Below are 22338 nucleotides of genomic sequence, written 5' to 3' on the forward strand. Positions count from 1 at the left end.
CTCATTCAGTTAGACTCATTAAAACTGCCTGAATATGTTAGTGACATGCAAAGTGTGAACTGAAGACACTTGTAAGCAATGGTGACTGCCTTCTAAACAGCCCCTTTGAAATCTTAATATTTTTCCACTGGAATTTGACAATGATGTGTCTGTTTGCATCTTACACTCGCTATGAGTGCTTGAAATCAAAGTGAAATGTATTGTTTGTGCACACATTTTGGCTTATAACGCTTATTCTGATTGTGGTTGTTTAGGCTGAAGCCCTTCACATCATACAAGATTCGAATGCTGGCCACTAATGACGTAGGAGACAGTGTCTTCAGCAAGGAGACAGATGCTGTTACTACTCTACAGGATGGTAAGGACCAGGGTTGGAATGCTTAGAGAATGAAGAGAAATCTGGATGTGTTGGAGCTGATGTCTGTATGAAGCAATTATCTGTTCATTTTTTGTCTGTCTTCTTTCCAGTTCCTAATGAGCCTCCAGTGATCCTCTCAGTGAAACCAACAACTACTACCTCAGTGATGGTGCAGTGGAAGGTATTTCTCTTCTTTCAACATAACAAATGTCCTTTTTAAACATAGATCTCAACACGACATACTATATCTTAAAAGATTAGGTTAATCATTTACTTTAAGAGATGAGGCTTGTCATATTTTAATTGTATATAAATTTGCTTTGTGTTGGTGTCTGTGAATTTGGTTATCATTATTTATTAAAGCAGAAAATGTCAAAGAGCAGTGAGGATAAATTTTAAGTACAGAGGGAAGGAGAAAAGAACAGAGGCATGGACTGTCTTAGCCAGGAGAGAAATGTCCAGCTCTTAATGATTATATACCAGCAGACGATATGGTACAGGTTGAAAGGTGCCCTCGGCAGTCAATCCAGCATCAGAGGAAACAGAGAAAGAGGAAAAGACAGTAGATCCCTTCTGAGTACTTTACAGCTTGCCTCTCTTTCTCTTCTGTCTGTAAATGTCTTTTCTCATCTTTGTAGCCTTATGTCAAAGCAGAAATAGGCAATGAAAACACAAAGTCACCAGCAATTTCATCACCCTTTATGAGAGTGCCAAACTTATTGAAGCATCACTTTCCCCTTTGCAAGTTACTGCAAGACCAATACTCTAACCTTTTAAATTGGATGATGAATAAAATACAGCTCAAATGCAGTTCTGCTGGCCTTCCTTTCTCCTGTCTGTCTTTGAAGCATTGTATTACTAATGTCTATGGAAATATGTCGGTTTGCATGTTTTCTAGCGCCCCAGTGAAGACAGTATTAATGGAGTCCTGACTGGATACAGGCTGTATTACAGGGAGCTCCCTGCAAATGGATCCACTGTCAGTGATGCCCGAGTCCAGACAACTAAAAACCATAGCACAAGTGCCCTCATTACAGGTAAGTAGATCTGCTTTTTATAGAGTCAGCCAGCTGTTGCATCAACTCTACTTGAGAAGAAATGACTCCATGGTGTACACAAACACCTCTAACTTAACTTTTCAACAATCTGTATGTTTTATTTTTTGCATGTTGGCCTCTTGCCTAATTGAGAAAGGGTCAACCAAATCTGAGAATCTCAGGGCTTTAGAGTGTGACCAATTCCACGTGTAACTTCATTTCTTAACGGTGCCTTTATAAAACTCTGAGTAGCTTGTCATTCTAGGAAAATAAAGTTAGCTTGTGAGCTGTGTAGCTCCACAGCTCAGAATTATTTTTGTTGTTGTTGCTAATATGGTCACAAAACTTAATGTAGTTTTTGTTAAACTCTGAACACTTCAAAGTCTCAAACAGAAAAAAACAGGATGACTCACTAGAAACAATTGTAACAGTTAAACCTTGACAGATACAGTTGTGTTATTTAGTCATATTACTGTTTGACTGACTTAATTTTAAGCTTCAACCACTTTGAGTTGCACAAAGCGAAACCATTTACAAGTTATGCATGCTCCAGCAGTATTGTCAGACTGTCTGTCAACCACATTTTTAAAAGTCCTGATACACTGCACTGGCGTTTTTAAACTTAATGTTCTTTTCACCGAAGCATTTTACTTGTGTAAGTTAACTGTCTTGTGCAATTCTGCTTCAAATGAAGAGATTTAAGTTTTACAGAGTTCTTAATCATTTGTAATTCAATATTGCCTTTATTTAATTTAGAAGGAAAAGTGAACCTGCAAACTGCGATATTAAATGTGATGTGCATGATCTTCTAGCTCCTGTGTTGCCATCAGTTGTGTTCTCATTGGTTGGTTTGGACCCTCATAATGTCAGGATTCCCTGGTGTTGGCAAACTTGGAATGAACTGCCACTAATTCAGAGAGCCTTGTTCAAATGATAATTTTCAGCTTTGATGAATGTTTTTATTTGCATTGTAAACATATGTTCATCTATTTTTGGGTAACGATTTTTTTCTCCTCTCTACTCCTCAAACTCAGCAGCATCTGTGTCTGTAGGTAGAGTGATAGAAAAATTTCTACCCACTCCAAAGTCTAGAGTCCTGCAACAATACTGAAGCAAAAATGTCTTTGAATGTTTTGCTCTTCAACACAGTGATTCTATTAAATCCTATTATAATTGAGTGGTTTGTTGTTGGACTCAAAGCACAATTGATTTCCTCTCCATTTGTTTTTCTTTCACTCTTCCAAAGCCAAGAGCACCTTCAAGACAGTCAGCAGTGCCTCACTCACAGAGTTTGAGCTGACACGTAAGTTACAAAGTCGACCAACATAAAGCCAAAGTCTTTACACTGTTACACAAATTATGGTTATAAATGTCATATTCTCTTTTAACGAGATAACTAGAACTGTGTCCAAAAGTGTGACTTCATTGGGGATGTTCTCTAGTCTACACAGGGTGAAAAAAATTATACATAAATCATCAGTTATGTACTGTACAATTATTATGACATTATTTTGACATTTATGTCAGATGTAAACTTCTGACTGGAGATGTATGTTTTCATGTTTAGTATAATAGAAATGTTTTGAAAAGATTTGATATTTGCTTACAGAACTAAAGAAGTTCAAACATTATCATATTGTGATGACGAGCTACAACATCATCGGTGAGAGCCGTCCATCCGCTCCGGTTGAGGTGTCTGTTGGAGAGGCAGGTAGGTGAAAAGAAACAACCATGAAACATATTTATAATTGTAAGATATGACAGAAGAAAGTGATTTTTCCAGGTCAACTTCTATATTTCCGTTTCTCAGTAGAGATATGTGAATGCCTTCAGTGCTACAAAGGAATTTCAGACTTTTGAATTTTTACACATTTATGTTTTTATCATATTCAATAACAAGCTATGTACACCATTTCTTTCTTTAGGACAAGGATATTTCATTTCCAGGTAACCTTGAGTTTTCTTAGAAATTATTCTACAAGCATTGCTCTAAATTACCTCCAACTGTTTGCAGAGTAGAAACAATCAGACTCCTGAAGGTTGAATGGAGCATCACGGCATAGTCTGTATTAGCATTCTGAAGAGTTTTTCTGCTAGGTTTAGTTACAGACACCAGCTCAGGTCAAATTAAAGACCTGTTGCCTTTTATTTTGTATTACTGTAATTCATTATGAAGGCTACTTAAGGTATCCTGAACTAATTGCTAGTATGCTTTAGAGTATTATCTCCTTGAAAAGTAAATGTTTACCTCTGCTGTAAAGTCAGAGCATTTGGGTAAAATGACAGCATTTCAACAGCATGATGTTAGCACAAGTCTGTTTGACTGAAGGAATAACAGTAAGTCATATTTTGCTTGAAGTTGCAGTGACAAAGCTAAAACGTTGAAATAATAGACAAAAAAGGGGAAAAAAATTGTTTTCAGCCAGTGCAAATGCTCAGTTCTGAGCTTTGATAGCTTTTAAGATTTCATCAAAAACCTTTTATGTAACTGTGTGAAGTTGTTCAAAGATACTGAGGAACCGAATGCACTTTCAGTTAAAAAGATTTTTAATTTTATTGGAGTTTTAGACATTTTTGTTTTCTTTCTAGTGGGCTTTGTCCTGTCCCCCCACCTTGCTTCAGTAAAAATATATTTTAAAGTCTCTGTTGGGTTCTCTAATAGGGAGCATCCATGTGTATCCATCATGAAATACACAAGGCCAACTATTTTATAGTGAAGGCTGTACCTCTTTTACTTGCACTGAAAAGTCAAAGCAGGAGTCCTAATACAGCCAGCTTACTTTGTCATTCAACCCACAATTACAAAGACACACACACAAACACATACCTGATACAGCAAGACATTTGTAAACTACAAACAAGAATAGAGGTAAATAGAATTCCACATTGTTTTAGAAAGACTTCCACTTGCAGTGCAGCACTGCATTTATATCACCCGTGCATGAGTATGTGTGTGTTTGTTAGTGTGCTGTGTGAGTGTGTTTGCAGAGTTTAGTAGGCCATACGTACCACATAGTGAGGAGTAAAAGGTGAGGATAGGGGAGCGTATCAGGAGGGGGAGCCAGAAAAGCCTGGCGGGGAATGATGAAATCAGGTGATATGGACTTCTCTTCCAGCCTCAGGTGCACACAGCTCAGTGTTCATTCTTATGTGCAGTACAGTGGTGTAACAAGGTCCTGCCTGAGGCTCATTCTAATTAGAAGGGTAGAGCATATTTTCCTCACTTCCCGCTCTTTTAACATGCAGCTGCTCACACACGGTAACCAGCACCTCTCGTCTCTCCGGCTGCAGCTCCTTCGGTGGCGCCTCAGTCGATCAAGGTGTCAGCCGTGTCTCCCTCCACCCTGGAAGTGACCTGGGACATGCCGCCCCTGGAGACCCAGAATGGACTCATCCAAGGCTACAAGGTGACTCAGAGAAACAAGCACAAACACACAGGGAACAAATACAACATGCCTGCCTGGGGAAAGGCAAAGTGGGACTCAAACACACACTTAAACATAAGCGTAAAATAAGTGTCCCCATCAAGTCCGCTAAAGGAGGGTTAATGCTGCTGTGCCTTCAAGTGTCTTAGAGACATGAGAAAAAGAATTGGGTTTGAGGGAAATCTGAAAATCCCTTAATGGTTTCAGTATGATTTCTTTGTCCATCCTCCAGCTCTCACTCTTAGCACTTCAGATACAAGGTTATCTGTCCTTGATACACTGGTGTGTATCAGAGTTAAGGACAGAAATGTTAAAGAAAGGAGTGTAATATTTGCAGAGTGAAGGAATGAGACGTAAAAGTGGTTCCCCTGGAATCCAGATCAGAGAAGAAGATGGAGGGATGGTGTTTAAACTGTCGGATGGGGGGGTTTAGGTTTGAAGAGCAGGGTGTAAAGAACTGGAGGGGGATTAGAGATTAAGATGAAAGAACAAGAGCAAAGGAAGAATAATAAATAAATTTAGAGGTTGTGACTTCTTTTACTGTTTGCTCAGACAACAGGATGGTAACACACAAAGAGGAAAGGCGACAGCTTGGCTGGTTCAACCTGTGATTCTTAGTAGGTTTTGATTTCAGATCAATTTTTCTCTCTGCTTTGTTGAATTCTTGTCTTTGTTGAGTTAATCTGGGTTTTTTAAGCTCCTGTTGAATGTTTCTGCTCTTTGTTCAGTCAGTGTTCTGCATAACTGTCTCTCCTGCTCTCAGTCTCTGATCAACAACTTGATCTTCATGGCTCATGTGCTCCCTCATGATGCAAGTTTTTTGTTTTTCTTTGTTCAGTGCCAGATTCTCTTTGTTCCTCCTTTCTGTCTGGTGGTTTTTTACCCACCATGCCAAGTCAGCTTCTGCACATTTTTCCTTGGCAGTCAGCTTGTTTAGTTTTGTGCTTATCAAAGATTAGTGGTCGTACCACCTGCCAGTCTTCATTCTGGCTCTGCTGCATTCAGGGCCTCAACATCTGAACCATATGTACTGATAATACAAAGCTGTATTTGGTCTTTAGGTACCATTTAATCTTTATTATGAGAGGTAGCAAGTTGCTAAATGCCTGGTCTATAATTTGCACCAGTACAGTTTTAGAACCAAGAAAAAGTCTTAAGGTTGTAGTTTCTTCTTGTGCAAGGCCAGATGTTATTGGGCCACATTTTAACCCTTGGTAACCTGTATCCAGAATAGCGGTTCTCAACGTGGGCGGTACCGCCCCCCAGGGGTCGTTCAGAGGACGGCAGGGGGCGCTGGCGGACATTTTTACAAAAGGGGGGCGCTGGGATGCCTTTGGTCGAAGGTAAACTTTACACCTTAAATGGACAACAATGCCAGTTTAAACTTTGAGCAACTTGGTAAAACTGTATTGTGTAACATTAAAACATGCTTGGCTGCAACTGTATCAATAGCAGCTCTTCTTCTATTCAGTGTTTGTAGCTTCTGTTAGCTTCTTGGCGCAGATCCGTTCTCCTGCTACTGGTAGCTAAAATCACCTCACTTTGTATCCCTCTGAAAAATGAACCCATTTAAATAAAGAAATCCCTCCATGGTGACACCACGACAGAGAGCGTTCATTTTATAGCGATAACACCGAAGCTGTAAGTGGTCCGGTATGACACGGGGGAGATAGCACTTTTAAATTTTAAATTTAAATTAAATTTAAATTTAAATTTAAATCTTCCTCAAGGTCCGGTCACCTCTTCTCGTTGTGTAGCGTTTTCTGCCACACTTTTTCCTTCCTACTGACTTCCCACTGAGGTGCCTTGATATAACACTCTGCAAACAGCCGATTCGTTCAGAAATTTCTTTCTGTTTCTCACCCTCTTGCTTGAGGATGTCAGTGATGGCCTTCTGGACAGCAGTCAGGTCAGCAGTCTGACCCATGATTGCGGTTTTGAGTAATGAACCAGGCTGGGAGTTTTTAAAGGCCTCAGGAATCTTTTTCAGGTGTTTAGAGTTACTTTGTTGATTCAGATGATTATTTTTATTGCTCGTTCAGAGAACCTTTTCATAATATTCTAATTTTTTGAGACAGGGATTTTGGGTTTTCATGAGCTGTTTGCCAAAATCATCAAAATTAAAACAATAAAAGACCTGAAATATTTCAGTTGGTGTGCAATGAATCTAAAATATATGACAATTTAATTTTTATCATGACATTATGGAAAATAATGAACTTTATCACAATATTCTAATTTTATGACCAGCACCTGTAAATTTCGCGCAGGCATACAACGCTGGAGGGCAAAAAGACTAATTTTTTACATGTCATCCATAGCCGCGTTAACTCAGTGAAACTTAGAAATGTAGGTATTGATTTCATGCTATGATCTGTGGATCATAGCATGAAATCAATACCTACATTTCTAAGCAAAGTGATCTGTATTCGTCAAGTTACGCAGACTTGTTGCCATAGCAACTGACAACAATGCCACTTCATGTTTTAGGATTTAACACCAAAAAACATTCAAGAATTTATTTTGCACACAGAACAGAACATTTAGTCTGTTGTTGAGGTATGTTTTAGGCTTAATGTTTAATTAATAAATAATTGCTGTGGTAGATTAGCTACCGCTTCTACTTAACTGAATTATTTAGACATACAGCCCACAAAACGCACATTTCACAAAAAAAAAACATCGTATTGCTGTCTTACCTTTATGTATCAATGAAATCTATGTACCGTTAATATGGAACATATTTTGCTGTTGGCTGCAATACAGAGCATGTGTCCAGTCACATACAACAAAGCAGTGTGGCTTCATGTCCCTGTGATGTTGCCAGAGAAAGTTGTAGTTTGTGCAGATCAGCTTAGGAAGGACTTTTTTGAAAACTACTAAAATAATTTACCTAAAGACTTGGACAGAAGGAAGGTTTTGTTCCTGCTGTTCATCACAAATCTGCAGATGATGGCATACATAATGGTGTTTTGTTTAGTATTGTTGTTCAAGGTGAACATAATTTGTTATTTGTCAACACTGAATGATAGCTTCTGCTAGATCTACTTGTCATCTCCATTGAATGTTGGAATTGTAGTAAACTGAAAGGGATAGTCTGTATTGAGAAGACTGTCAGGCACTCAGACACACTGACATTGTCTTTTTTTTTACATATAGAGATAATTGCTTCTCCTCTAACTCTAAAGGTATATTTTTAAAAAAGGTTGCATTTGCGGAAAAAAATATTTTTGTGCTGAGTTATTGTGCTTTTGGGTCTGCTTCCAGGTCAAAGACATATGGTTGTACCACTGTGCAACCATGTGTCTGAGGAGCTAATGAAAGCAGTGAGTTGAGAGGACTTGGCCAGCAGCAGCTAATTTGCATAATCATGATGTAGTCTTAAACAGCACATTCCGCAAAACAAGCAGAATTGATTGAGTGAAATCTCAATATGCAAGAATGATTTTATATATTAAATGTAATGAACATGTGTGGTGTAGCTCACAGACCTATCCTATTGCAAGAATAAAGAACAATAATGTCTTCATATTTATCAGTCTGGAAAGAGTTAAAAGGCAACTTGTAAGGCTTTGGGACTCCAGTGAACCACACATGGAGAAAACATGGAACAATATTGACTCTTTTCCATTAGTGGGCAGCTTACCAAAAGTACATGAAACTAAGACAGCAATTCAAAAACAGACCACCATATGATATTCAAAATTATGATAGTAGTGTGTTGGTCTGCGTAAAAAACAATCATTTATGTTCTAATAAATCATATTGTTATTTGAAAACTGCATTTTGTATTCGCTGTTATCTTGGTCTATCAAGATTTTTTTTTTTGATTATCATGTTCAGTCAAAAATACAAAAATAGTGAAAATCTTTTTGGGAAGACTACTAAATCAATTCTCAACAATTGAAAAATTTAAATAAATTAATACAGTAAAAATGATATTTGTGATGATCGTCTATGATTGATTAAAAAAATTTTTTTTTTAATTGTTCTGAAAATTCCAACTTCAAAATCTGATTCATTGAACAACAGTGGAGGGAATTACAAAGTGAGTTCCACTTTTATTTTGCAGTTCTCACTAAATAGAGCAAGACATATAATCCTGTTTAAATGAAGCTTCCCTCTGTGTGCTGAAGGTAATATATGATCTTTAGCTGATTGTATCATTGAGTTATTGTGCATCTCATTATAGTAAGAACTCCTAGAAGAAATGATATGGTCAAATGCTGCCCTCAAGTGCTGCTCAGAAGCTACTTTCTGCTTTGGAAGCCCTAAATATGGATTATGGTGCTCCATAGAGCTATATATTCTGAATAACAAGAAAATTGAGCCATTTGTATACCTCTCTACAACAGTTTTATTTCCCAACTGCAACAGCACGTTATTTTTCTGAAAATGCTAAATAGTGCGTTCACCCAAAAATATATTTCAATGTCAGTTTTTGTGACAAATAAAAAAATGTAAACCATTTATTAAATATACCAGTCTTATGTTGCTATTTGAAACGTTATTGGCATATTAGAAAGTATCAGACCTAATGTCAACTGAGTGAACACTCTGGCTTGTATTCAGGTGTTCTCAGACACCAAATACATCTTGTATTAATTATTACACTGTGCTTTTCAGCACATCATTATGATTATATGTGCATGTTTGTTTTTGTAGTGTCTTGCTTCTCTGTTCTTTGTGTATACCTTTATGAACCATTCTCTTTAATAAAAGACTGGCTCTGGATCAGTCTCTATAAACACCACAGTATCACCTTCTGGCTGCACATCAGACAATAATTAATTTGCTGTTCCTGTATAGTTTATCTGAGATTTTAAAAAAAATAAGGGTGCTAAAGTGCTCAAAGACAAAATTGACTCAACAAATAAAGCTAGGCTTCAGAAAAGTGACATGAGTCAAAGAAAATCTTCAGAGACACCAAAACTACCAGAAATATATTTTTCTTGCCATTAAGGAGTAAAGTATATGCTTTTTAGCATAATTTTCAACAAATATTAACCTAAAAACATACAACAGTTGTATGTTTTTCATTATTTGAAACCCAAAAAACAGAAATAATTTGCTAGTTTCTTAAAAATGACCAAAAATGTTCCTAAAGCAGATGTCATCCCCTGAGCTCTCACATCAATAGTCCATTGATCCATTGATTTCCTGCTGTGCTGTTGTGGTTTAGCCAAGTAGGAGGGACGACCGCTCCAAGATGGCCGCCATATTTCCTGCGCCCGAGAAGTCAATCTGAGGTCTACTCTTTACTATGTCTGGGCTACACTAGGGCTGTGTAAACACAATAAAAAAATTAGATGTTTTATCACTTATCATATAGTTAGTTGTTCCATGCTCTTCAAATTTCCATATGAAGGATTGAGCTGGATTGAGCTGTTTAAAGCTTTGAATATTCCAACTGTACAGTAACCTTTACTGTACAGTTGGATTTATCCTTAAAACTAGATTACACGCAGATTTACAATTTAGGTGAATTTTAAAGCACTTGGTTGCACTGAGTTATATTTAGGGTTTTCAGTTTGAATGAGGCTGAATCATGGGCGTAGGTTTGGGTAGGGACGATAGGGACATGTCCCGACCAATATTCACGGGATATGAAAAAGTCCCGACCAATTTTTGCCATATTGGCTCAAAGAACGTGGATCTACGATCTTTGACTAGCAGCAACAGGCAGTGCGCGGAACGGAAGCTTCTTAGTTTGACATTTATTATGAGCCTCCGAGACCGTGTCGGAACGGTGCTGTCGGGGGGGTGGGGGGAGGGGGAGTCAGTTAAATCGTCGGACGTTCTTTGATTAGCTGCAAAAGGCGGCGGCTAGCTGGGCACACGCGTCTCCTTCTGAGTCTCCGAGACCATGTCGCCACCAAAAAAGAAAAGGACAGACAGAAGTTATTTCGCTACGTCGGCTGTAAGTACAGTGAGTGGACCCATAAGTTAGATATCTATCACGCAACGCATTTGTTGTAAAGTCCGGTGTTTAGTAAGGTCAGCACTGAATGTGAGGTAGAATAGGTCTGTTAATTATGTAATATTTTTTCTTTTTTCTTTTATTATTGATTTCTTCTTATCTGCAATTGCGTTTGCTGTATCCAGAGGATATTTCTTTTGATCTTACTTGTAACGTTTGCTGAATTTTGTAAAGGAAAAAGTAAAGTGTTCTTGAACTGATCTGCTGAGTATGACTGTATCTGGTTGTATACACAAGATGTATGATATGGTTATGGTTGGGGGGAGGGGTTATTAAGCCAATGTGGTTTCCCCCACCTTCTCAAAAATGTTCGGTGCTCTTGGGCATTTCACTGTGCTGCCGGGGGGTCAAGGTCCCCACCAAGGTCCCCACCAAAACTTAGACCGCACCTACGCCCTTGGGCTGAATACAAGGTTTTTTTGGAATGGCAGCAGTATGAATCTATTGTTCACTGTGTTCCAGATTCATTACTGGGAAAGAGACAACCAGAACCAGACTGAGAAGATGAAGGTGATTTTTGTCCCAGATACCTGTGTTCATCTCACAAACCTGACCAGCTATACACCATATATGGTCACACTGACTGCCTTTAACACTGCTGGGGATGGACCTCCCAGTGACCCCCGCGGGGCACGGACCCTGCAGTCTGGTAGGAATTTCGTTACAACTCAGTTCCCTGGAAACTAACCCGTAAGGCAGCGTGTTCTCTGATCTCCCTGGTCTGTTTGTTCCGCAGCGCCCAGCCAGCCGAGCTACCTGACCTTCTCTGAAGTGACGGGGGGGAGTGTCAACGTGTCCTGGGGAGCTCCACTCACTCCCAATGGACAAGTGGAAGGCTACCGGGTCATCTATCAGCCCACCGCTCCTGTACAAGGTATGCACAAAAACAGACACTCACTCATTAAAGGGCATGTCTGATGTTACAAAGTGGTTTCTCCTCAAAAATCTGCAGGAGTGAGTAAAGTGGTGACAGTTGATGTGAAAGGGAGCTGGCAGCGATGGCTAAAAGTTCGAGATCTGATCAAAGGAGCAACGTATATGTTTGGGGTTCAAGCTCTCACAGTCAGCTACGGATCAGCAGTGGAAGCAAACATCACAGCTCAACCTGTGAAAGGTGAGCAGAGCTGACAGAAATCTCTACATGTTGTCACTTTAGACTTTGCTTCAACTCAAATTATTTTATTTAGAGTATTAAACATTCAAAGTATCTTTTGGTGTTTTGTTAAGCAAAGATTTAGATATCACCAGCTGAATTTAAAAAAAAAAATTAAGATTTGACTTTACCTGCAAAAATATATGTTTTTATCAATATAAGGGTATAAAGTTTACATACAAATAACCTTTAAATATGGGTCCCAAGGTATACAGTTAAGTCCAAAATTATTCATACCCCCAGCAGATTTTATTTTACATTTATTTTTAAAATAAAATAAGGAGGAGACTTTAGTTTCCATTTTGGATTCTCCTTCAGATTCAAATCTGGACTCTCCCAAAAGTTAACATTACTTCACACCAGAAATTAAGTGTAATTGGATATTTGACATTGAGAGGAGCCAGATGAGGTGGCTTGGGGTCAGGATGCCTCCTGGACGCCTTCCTGGTGAGGTGTTCCGGGCACATCCCACCAGTAGGAGACCCCGGGGAAGACCCAGGACACGCTGGAGGGACTATGTTTTCTCAGCTGGCCTGGGAATGCCTTGGGATTCCCCCGGAGGAGCTGGAACAAGGAAAGAGCCTTCTTAGGCTACTACCACCGCAACCTGACCCCGGATAAGCTGGGCTGGGCTGGACTGGGCTATTTTTGACCTGTTCTTGGTAGAAATGGTTGCTCATTTAAACTGGTTCCTCCATTCTTCCTTGTTTTCAGCATTCCTTACAAATGTCCAACAAGGTTTTGGTCAGTACAATTAATCATTCACTATATTTATATGTGCCAGTTTACAACAAATGTCATTTCCAGGCATTTTACAAAAAAATATTTCAATTTAATCACATATACATTCCAATTGATCCTAGTTATCAAACAGTGCAGTATGCTCAATTAATCACTCAACATATTAAAAGGTTTCTATCTAAAGAAACACAGGATAATGTATTGAATTGTATTGAACCAAACGTGAAGTACCAACCTCTGCCCCTTCCCCTCCTGACACAAATGGAAACAAAGTGGAAATTAATACTTATTGTTATTATCAGGCCAGTTTTATTTATCGGACCAATACTGATATGTTAAAAAATGACTAATACCAGTCGATAGTGATGTTAGTGCCGATGTATTATGCATTGCTAATAAATTATAGGTAGGATTAAACTAATTGGTAACACTTTATTTGAAGGTGGTTGAATAAGACTGACATGACACTGTCATAAACATGACATAACACCTGTCATGAACATGAATAAGCCTTCATGAATATTTATGACTGTTGTCGTAAAGCGTCATTCGGTAAATTATGAAACTTTTAATACAAAGTTGACATTATTCAAAATGTCTTTGTTATGACATCTTGACATTAACCAGGAAATCATTACTGTTTAAACTTTACCTTTAATAACATAAGTTACCTCATTTTTAAAGTGCAATCAGTAATACTTTTATAACAAATTTATATCAGTAATGATTTCTTGGTTAATGTCAAGTTGTCATAACAAAGACATTTTGAATAATGTCAACTTTGTATTAAAAGTGTCATAATTTACCGAATGATGCTTTATGACACATGTGTCAAACTCAAGGCCCGCGGGCCATATGTGGCCCGCCATGTCATTTTATGTGGCCCGCCTCAGCATTTTATAGGTCGATGATTGACTTAAAATAGGTTTTGAGCACGAATTGACTACAAACTACATCTCCCACAATGCATTCCGATTGTTACCAGCCAACATTATGGCTTCTCGCCACTAGAGAGCAGCAGAGTCACCTCAAGCTACTTATTGATTTTTCCCAGCGAATAAAACTGAGACATCGACAAGCTAACATCAAAACGTCCAAGAAAAGAAAAATCGATTTACAAGTAAGACTGAATGAAGATGTGTGTGAGTTGGTGTCAGGGCGGCAGGTCGCGCTAGACTTTTTTGTTATCCGTTACTTTGACCGACAACATAAAAAAAATCGGTCATATACTATTTTTATCCGTGAAATTACAATCATATTAACATCGGCTATTTAGTCGCATTTTATGCGGTTTAGTTAATATTCACCGTGAATCCAGATCCCATCACAAATTAAGCAGATAAATGCATCTACATTTTTCTTCCTAGTAACAAAAACCACAGACTGTAGCCCCAATAACTTTTAATAAATTAAATTAAGCGAATTTACTTAAATTAGCATCACTTCACCCGCTGGGGTCTGAACACACTTCCTCCTGGTTCCCATCTGCAGAAAAATCTGCGCTAATTCATCAGTCAGTTGGATCTGTCTGATCCAAACAGATCAACTGAACTCTGTGAGTGTTTTACCCTGCGCGGTCCGGTGTGCGCTTTTACCAGGATTTATTTTTTTATTTATTTATTTATTTGCGTGGTTTCGCTTCCCCGAAACGGACAGATGTTACGTCTGCAGCTCCTCCAGAACGCCGCCCTCCTGGGTAACGTGCACCAAGAAGGCTCCATTTGTTAAATCCGCTGGATGTTGGAAACTTTCAGCGGTTTCTAAGTCTTCGCAGCGGCGGAGCTGCGTCCGCAGTGGTTGAGCAGCTGACTGCGCATGTTACAGTCTAATTAACTTTTGCATCGTCATTTATTTCCTCAAGATAAACTGCGGGCTCCTCAAATTGATTAACACAACGTTGCATTCTCTTTAGTTTTCTCTGGTCTGTAATGGAGACTTGAATTTAAGCTCCATTTCAACCAAAGGTTTGTAATGCGCTTCCTAACCAGACGCTCCAAAGCGTCCGGTCCATAACTCTACAACACGCTGTCAGCTCCCGGTCAGAAAACGCATTTAGTTCAGAGACCATGAGATGATATTCAGAAAGGATTTTTTTTAATTAATTGATTTCAGTTGCCTCTGAGACTAAATCTTTGCGTAAAGTCTATAATGTCTGCCCATGTGATTGTTTTTATTATTTGTTTGCTTACCTTTAAACAACTGATTTAAATATTGTAATTTTTAAACTGAGCAGTAATTTTACATCCATGGAAACTCAAATTTAATATTTAAAACTTCAATACATAAAATCAGTTATTTAACTATATGAGGTGTTGTTTAATTTATTTTTAACATTGTATTTTTATACATTTATGCTAGGGGTGCCCAAGTCTAATTTTCCAGAGCTACCATTCTGCAACTTTAGATGCGTTCCTTCTCTAACACACCTGGACCATTGACTCATTATAAGCCTCTACAGAACTGAATGAGGGAAGTCAACCTTTTGTCTGGGGTGTGTTTTAGCAGGGATGCACTCCTGATTTGTACCGTCAATGTGGCCCGTTGAGTGTGGCCAATATGCTGAAGTGGCCCTCGGTGAAATTGAGTTTGACACCCCTGCTTTATGACAACAGTCATAAATATTCATGAAGGCTTATTCATGTTCATGACAGGTGTTAGTTATGTCATGTTTATGACAGTGTTATGTCAGTCTTATTCAACCCCCTTCAAATAAAGTGTTACCAACTAATTTCTGTGGGTTGATTCCCAGGAAAACAACACAAATCAGTACCATGTCTACATGTGAATGTGTTCCTTTGATACTAAAGGGTCCCCTGGGCCGCCGGTGGAAATGTCCATCACCAAGACATCATCTGCTCTCACCATCCACTGGTCAGAGGGAGACATGGGTGCAGCTCCTGTTACTGGTTACGTTGTGGAGGCGCGTCCCTCAGGTGAGCTCTGTTGCTCATTGCTTCGACCTTTGCACTGTCTGCACTGATTCTTTTACTTACTCACACTAAACTGTTCTGAGTGGCAAGTCTCTGCATATCCCATGGTGCAAATCAAGTCAGGCACAATTAAAGACCTGTGTGTGTGTGTGTGTGTGTGTGTGTGCGTGTGTGTGTGTGTGAGTGTGTGGGCTCATGGGTGCGTGTGTGTGTAGGTGTGTGTGTAATACAGGAAAGGAAAGAGCTTCACCACTCTGCAGGAGAGCAATTGTAGTCTTTGATTGAATTTTTCTTCTGCTAACAATGAATAAGCCTCTTTATTAAAAATCGTAACAGCAATTACTGCCTCCACCACAATATTGTTACCATCTAAAATGTATCATTCTTACTCACAGCTAACAGTTCTATCCATCCACTTGTGTTAATGAAACCTGTATTCCTGTAGATGAGGGAGTCTGGGATTCCTTCATCCGACTCCTCCCTCCAGCCAGCAGGTCCGTCTCCGTGCCACTGGAGCGTTTGAGGTCAGGGGTCAGCTATGAGTTCAGAGTCATTGCTGTGAATCGCTATGGTTACGGACAGCCAAGCGCACCCTCCGTGGCTCTTGCTGGTAAACACACACAGATGTGCAAACCACTGGAGATAATGCTGGGAAAGTTTAGACAGTAGATCCAGCCTGATGGATGCAGCATAGAACAGGAAGATACTGAGGTGATTGGGTTTTTGCCTCCACGTAAAGGCAGAACTGCTTCAGCTGCAGCCTGTGTAACAGGTCAAACAGAAATCTAACCTCAGATGCTTATCAGTTATCTTTAAACATTTAGTTAGCGCTTCTGATGAAAAGATCAGAGGAACAGACACTTAGAGTAGAGATTTGCTGCGGCATTTTACTTTTTGTATTCTAAATACACAATATCCTGAATGAGTGTAAAATAAAATAAAAAACACTACTGTGCTGTTAAAGGGGCAAAGTTATGTAAAGTCAATTACTTTTCTGTGCTTTACATCAGGTTATAATGTTAATCCTTCATTAAAAACATACCAGGAGTGTTCCCTTCTTTCATCCATGTTTAAGAAATCCTTCAAATCTCCCACGGCAACCATTCAACTGTTTATGCAGTTGAATGGTTGAATGCAATTGTACCTCCTCAAAGAGCAGACCTCCCCGCAACTTCCTCCTTCAGACTGGCTAGCAGCAATTAGTAAACACCTGATGGAACTGTGCATCTGCAAAGTCTGATTTCATTTGGCAAAACCGTTGTTACAGGGTTAATAGAGGAGCCATGTTGTGATGAGTTCCTGAGTTTCAGAAAGAGCAGGAGTTTTTAATGAGACAAAGGCCCAATTTCAAGGCATTAAATTATGAAGTTGAATTTCTTTTAAGTCATATTTGATAGGCATAGCATTTTTATAACAAGTGACGGCAGCATAGTTCGTTGATTGTGCCATGATATGGCACTATGCCTGGAAAATACACAATACTGCCTTTTTAAAAAATTTCCCCCTAACATTTTTTATTTCTTTTTGTCCCACTAATGTGTTTCAGAACATTAAGCAAATTTTAATGTCAGAAAAGGACATTTAGTGTAAATACAAAATACTTTTTTATGCTGGAGCAGCAAAAGCCCTGATGTTGGTATCCATTGCTAATAAAAGTGGTTTGGAGTCACTTGGATCTTTAATATAAGTATATTGCCACAATGATCTGTTTGAATAATTTTGGGGGAAAAGTACATCAATGTGATTTTTTTTTTTTCTTTTTTTTCACAAATTGTAAAGCATCTTCTACTATGATGTTTGGAGAGTTTTTGCTCTGAAGAAAATATAAATTCACAGAATTGATGACAAATTATCTGAAATATTTTTGCAATCATATTATGGAGACTGGTATTTAAATAATTTCTTGATAGTAATGTGTGACTGGGTAATTTTCCATCTTTGTTTTATCCCAGGGGTATAGCTTTTTATTTTTTTCCTGTTTTACAGATGGCCAAGTTGGTTTGTACAGAGCCCTTTAGGGGAGATGGGGATTGTTTTTTTCTTTTGCGTTCCCTCGCAATAATGTACTGATCAGTTCATGAGGCATAATTGAATACTGTAAGCCATTCTTACGGTGGCCATTGTACTTTCTACTATAATATAAGGCTTTTGTGAGGTTTTTCGATGCATATTAATATCTCGTTGTGATATATCTGAAGTTTTATATCTTTTTCTTTTGGATAGAAATGCACCACAAACCTCTGATATAAACAGAAACTTTCCGTAAGAAGAAAACAAATTAAAAAATATTTTTTATTAAAACTATTTGGACTATTTCTGAGTTATTGCAGGGTAATAAGTCAGTTTTGATTGTGTCTCTTTTGTGTTGGTAGTCTGAATAATTAAAGCAGGGGTGCTCAAGTCCAATCCTCAAGAGTTACCATCTTGCAATTTTTAGAAGCATTCTTGCTCCAACAGACCAGGATCAGCTCTGAACAGGTCTGATAACGAACCATTCATTTGATTCAGGTTTGTTGGAGCAGGGAAGCATCTGAAAGCTGCAGGATGGTAGCTGTCGAGGACTGGACTTGAGCACCCCTGCTTTAAAAGGATGTTTTTATGTGCAGTTCCATCTCAGCCTTACACAGACAGACATAAACATGCAGTGAATAAATCGATTTTCAATCAGTTTTTTTGCACTAAAGAGTTAAGATTAAACACTGAGGTTCTTTGAATGTGTATACATTTGAAATTTTAAACTGACATCTGTGACCGTATACAAAATAGACCAGCAAATATTGCAGCAAGCATATTGTTAAATTCACTTTTGTAGCATTATATGTTCGATAGAATCAAGAATAAATCAGACATGTTTAATGTCCTAATCCATCTCTCTGCGTGCAGCATTGTCGGAGCGTCCTTTTTATGAAGAGTGGTGGTTCCTGCTGGTGATGGCTCTGGTGGGCCTCATCCTCATCCTGGTCCTGGTCTTTACTCTGCTCTTGCATGGACACAGCACCAAATACAAGGCCTGTGGTACAGGTCTGTGCTTCTCTTATTCAACCTTTAAGTCTTTCAGGTGCCACAATTGTGCAGATGATGTTTGTCCATTTATTTTTATTCTTCAGACAAAACGTTTTCAGCTTTAGTAGCATCATTACCTAAACATAGTGATTCAGAATCGTCTGTTTTTATGACACTGAAAAGCTGAGACACTTTTGGGGCACCTATTCACGCGTTTGTTTGTAAAACTGCCTCTAGCCGCTTGTTGAGCTGAGAGGTGTAACCTTGTTCCTTCACTCTGATGAATCAGGACAGAGCCCACTCCCAAACATCTGACTGGATTTTTGTTTTCCTTACTGTGACAAAGTGGCTCAGTTTATGTTCACCACTTGTCCCTTATATTTTCTCATTCACTTATTTTTATAGCTGATTAGAATAATTAATGTAAACATTGCAATGTTGCTTTACTTACTATCCCGGGTTTGTTTGTGTTAGCATTATGTTGCAGGATCCATCTATGTTTAGGTTGGTTATTATTTCTGGATTGTGGGTTGAATTTGTTTCAAGGTGTATTTATTTTTTCTTTGTACTCACCATCATTTGTCCTTGTAGATCTGCAGGAGTGTGGGAGGGGCCGACCCAGTACTTCCTGATTAAGTGGCTGGATGATGTCAGTGATTACCTTATTGGGTTCTACCAATTAGAGGGTTTTTCTTGTGTATTGCTTTGTTTGTTTTTCTTTAAAAATAATCTTTTGAGTTATTTTGGATTATGTAACTTATTTTGCAGATAATTTCATTATGTAGGAGTTTGTAAATTGATTTGTAGTTTTGGTGTTTCTTTATTTAGATTTTGTTTGTTTGACCTGTTCCTTGGTGGCTGTGTCCAATCAAGCACAGGTGTGGTGTAAAGTTTGTATAAAACCAGGGAGTTTTTGAATGCTGGGAGAGAAGTCTGAGAAATGACTGAATAAAAAAAATATAACTGGAAGAAACTGAAGCAGTGGCTGGTTCTGATTTTCTGCTCACCTCTGATCCTTGAGCCTAAACTACTTTAGTTTAATTTATTATTCTCAAATGGTTTTATTTTAGTACAGAAATCTACTCTGACTTTTTGTAGTTTTGGGACTAGCTACATCACTTTGCACTTTTATTATTTAATTTTCCTTTGAGATTAATAAGATATTTTGAATTGAACCAAAGCCAAATAAATGATGGAGATTAGTTTTGTGAGAATGAGTCTGCTCACAGATAATCTGTGAAAAGATTGATCTACTCCAGCTCCTTCTTGAGCTGCTTTTGCTGCAGGAAGGCCTTAGTGCTGTCAGTCAATGCTGCTAATGCATTCATGACATTCCTTGCTAGCTGCAGCATAGCAAAGACCAAGGGGGATGAGCAGTGCTACATGAGATTGTGATTGACTGGGGTAAGCCCCTCCTCCTGCCTCTGATTGGGAGCACTGGAAGGAGGCAGAGGAACTTGATTTTTTTCTCACATATTTTCTGTCTCATTTCATACTGTCAGGACATGGTGACAGTTTCAACACATATGTATAAAAATAGCTGAATAGTGTAGGTAGAATTAAAAAAACAAGATGTCCTGCTGTATAGAAACAGTAATCTATTGGACCAGCTTCTTCAAATGTCCTTCTTTTTTTCTTATATTCCTGCAGGAAAGCACATTACTCCAGGGGAGGAGTCGGTAACCCTCGACAACGGTGGTTTTACTTCTCTGGAGCTAAACAGCAGAACACTCAACACCAAGAACTCCTTCCTCAAAAAGAATGGGACCAGGTTAGCTCTCTCAGAGGATTACATAGCACTAATCCTCATTGGAAGAAAAATAACAGTTTCATCATCCAAATTTGTGTCCAGATCTCCACCCAGGCCCAGTCCAGGTGGGCTCCACTATTCTGATGAAGACATCTGTAACAACTATAACGGAGCAGTGCTCACTGAAAGCACCACACTCACAGAGAAACCCACTGAGGTCTCTGAATCAGAGGTATCTGTGTTTTCTAGTCTGTCTTTATGGATGTGGCTTTCCAATGTTTGCCTCAGTTTAAGCTCCTCCTGTTTCTGTTTGGTGTAACTTTGTCTCAATATGTGCCACAATTTTACACCAGTGTGTCTGACTTATGAAGATCAGTTGATTAGTGCCAGATATTTGATCACTAGTTTTTAACTGATCTGGCATCTTTTTATCTATAGATTGTGTAGGTTAATTCCTCAGAGTTTATGTTTCTACTATTGTTAAGAAAGGAGCAAACTAATAGCTGTAGAGTGAAAAAGATTAATCCTTCACATTGTGCCTCAATCAGTTTTGGTTCTGGACTGAGGTCACGGAGCTGAATCCAGAATATGATATAAAGTATTCTAACAAGTCTGGAAAAGCAGGGAAAATATTTGTTTTCCCCCACTTTATTCCAAATTCTGTTCTCTAAATCTGTTCATTCATTTATCTATCCATCCCTCTGCCCTTTATTTGTCAAGCTATTTGTCCATCTATTCTTCTACTTTCTTTCCATCTTTCCTTCCCTTTCTTGTTTTTTTTATATTTTTATTTTTTTTTCTGGTTTACATTTAAAACTTATCAACTGCTAATGTATCTGCCATAAATTCACTTGGAACGTTTGTGTTCATACTTTCAAAATGACCAAAAATAATTTACTGAAAATTCTGGAACCACTGTAACATGTCACCAAACAATTGTGATCGATGTGATCCTTACAATTCGGAAGCACTTTACATTTGGAAGAAAATCTGTCTGATATTTTCTGAGGTGTACAGTCAAAAGAAAGTGACAAGAATTTTCAGTCTTCAGTTTGTGTAGCATGTCTTCTGTCAAAAAAGCTGAAAAGAGAAACATAGATTCATGACTGATCTGATTTATTATGGTCCTCAAAGGGTTAGTCGGCAAAACAACATGAAGCTCTGCTAACAGGCTCTGACTCGTACAAAGCTTTTAGTCCAACAGAGGAAGCTGAAAAAAGCCAGGTTAATCTCAGTGGATGTAGCTCTTAGAAGGCTATTTTAGATATTTGTTGTGGTATTATATTGCTGTGCTGTAACTTTGGTTTTACAGAATAGAATAGAGTAGAGTAGAGTAGAGTAGAATAATCTCTGATCATTGTATATAATAAAATTAAATTCCTGATATAACAAAAGGACTTCAGAGAATAATAAAAAAAAATCTAAACATTACTATATTAGACAAATACAGCATAATGAAAATAGTGTACAGGTGCTGGTCATAAAATTAGAATATTGTGATAAAGTTCATTATTTTCCATAATGTCATGATAAAAATTAAATTGTCATATATTTTAGATTCATTGCACACCAACTGAAATATTTCAGGTCTTTTATTGTTTTAATTTTGATGATTTTGGCAAACAGCTCATGAAAACCCAAAATCCCTGTCTCAAAAAATTAGAATATTATGAAAAGGTTCTCTGAACGAGCAATAAAAATAATCATCTGAATCAACAAAGTATCTCTAAACACCTGAAAAAGATTCCTGAGGCCTTTAAAAACTCCCAGCCTGGTTCATTACTCAAAACCGCAATCATGGGTCAGATTGCTGACCTGACTGCTGTCCAGAAGGCCATCACTGACATCCTCAAGCAAGAGGGTGAGAAACAGAAAGAAATTTCTGAACGAATCGGCTGTTTGCAGAGTGTTATATCAAGGCACCTCAGTGGGAAGTCAGTAGGAAGGAAAAAGTGTGGCAG

At 38.3% G+C, this 22338-nt stretch overlaps 1 protein-coding gene across 1 annotated transcript in view; it reads left to right on the forward strand.

Moving 5' to 3' along the window:
• Window positions 1–22338, forward strand: part of LOC106911105 (protein sidekick-1-like) — a 67012-nt gene that overhangs the window by 38112 nt on the left and 6562 nt on the right. The window contains exons 11-24 of the mRNA XM_088007213.1: window positions 255–358; window positions 469–539; window positions 1257–1395; window positions 2642–2698; window positions 3005–3106; window positions 4687–4802; window positions 11263–11449; window positions 11537–11674; window positions 11753–11914; window positions 15502–15627; window positions 16070–16234; window positions 18508–18645; window positions 20278–20398; window positions 20480–20609. Of these exons, the coding sequence (XP_087863339.1) occupies window positions 255–358; window positions 469–539; window positions 1257–1395; window positions 2642–2698; window positions 3005–3106; window positions 4687–4802; window positions 11263–11449; window positions 11537–11674; window positions 11753–11914; window positions 15502–15627; window positions 16070–16234; window positions 18508–18645; window positions 20278–20398; window positions 20480–20609 (1756 nt within the window). The remainder of the gene's footprint in view (window positions 1–254; window positions 359–468; window positions 540–1256; window positions 1396–2641; window positions 2699–3004; window positions 3107–4686; window positions 4803–11262; window positions 11450–11536; window positions 11675–11752; window positions 11915–15501; window positions 15628–16069; window positions 16235–18507; window positions 18646–20277; window positions 20399–20479; window positions 20610–22338) is intronic.

The sequence above is a fragment of the Poecilia mexicana genome, unplaced genomic scaffold (genome assembly GCF_051168715.1).
Source record: "Poecilia mexicana isolate PSO_F unplaced genomic scaffold, ASM5116871v1 scaffold_1, whole genome shotgun sequence".
NCBI lineage: Eukaryota > Metazoa > Chordata > Actinopteri > Cyprinodontiformes > Poeciliidae > Poecilia > Poecilia mexicana.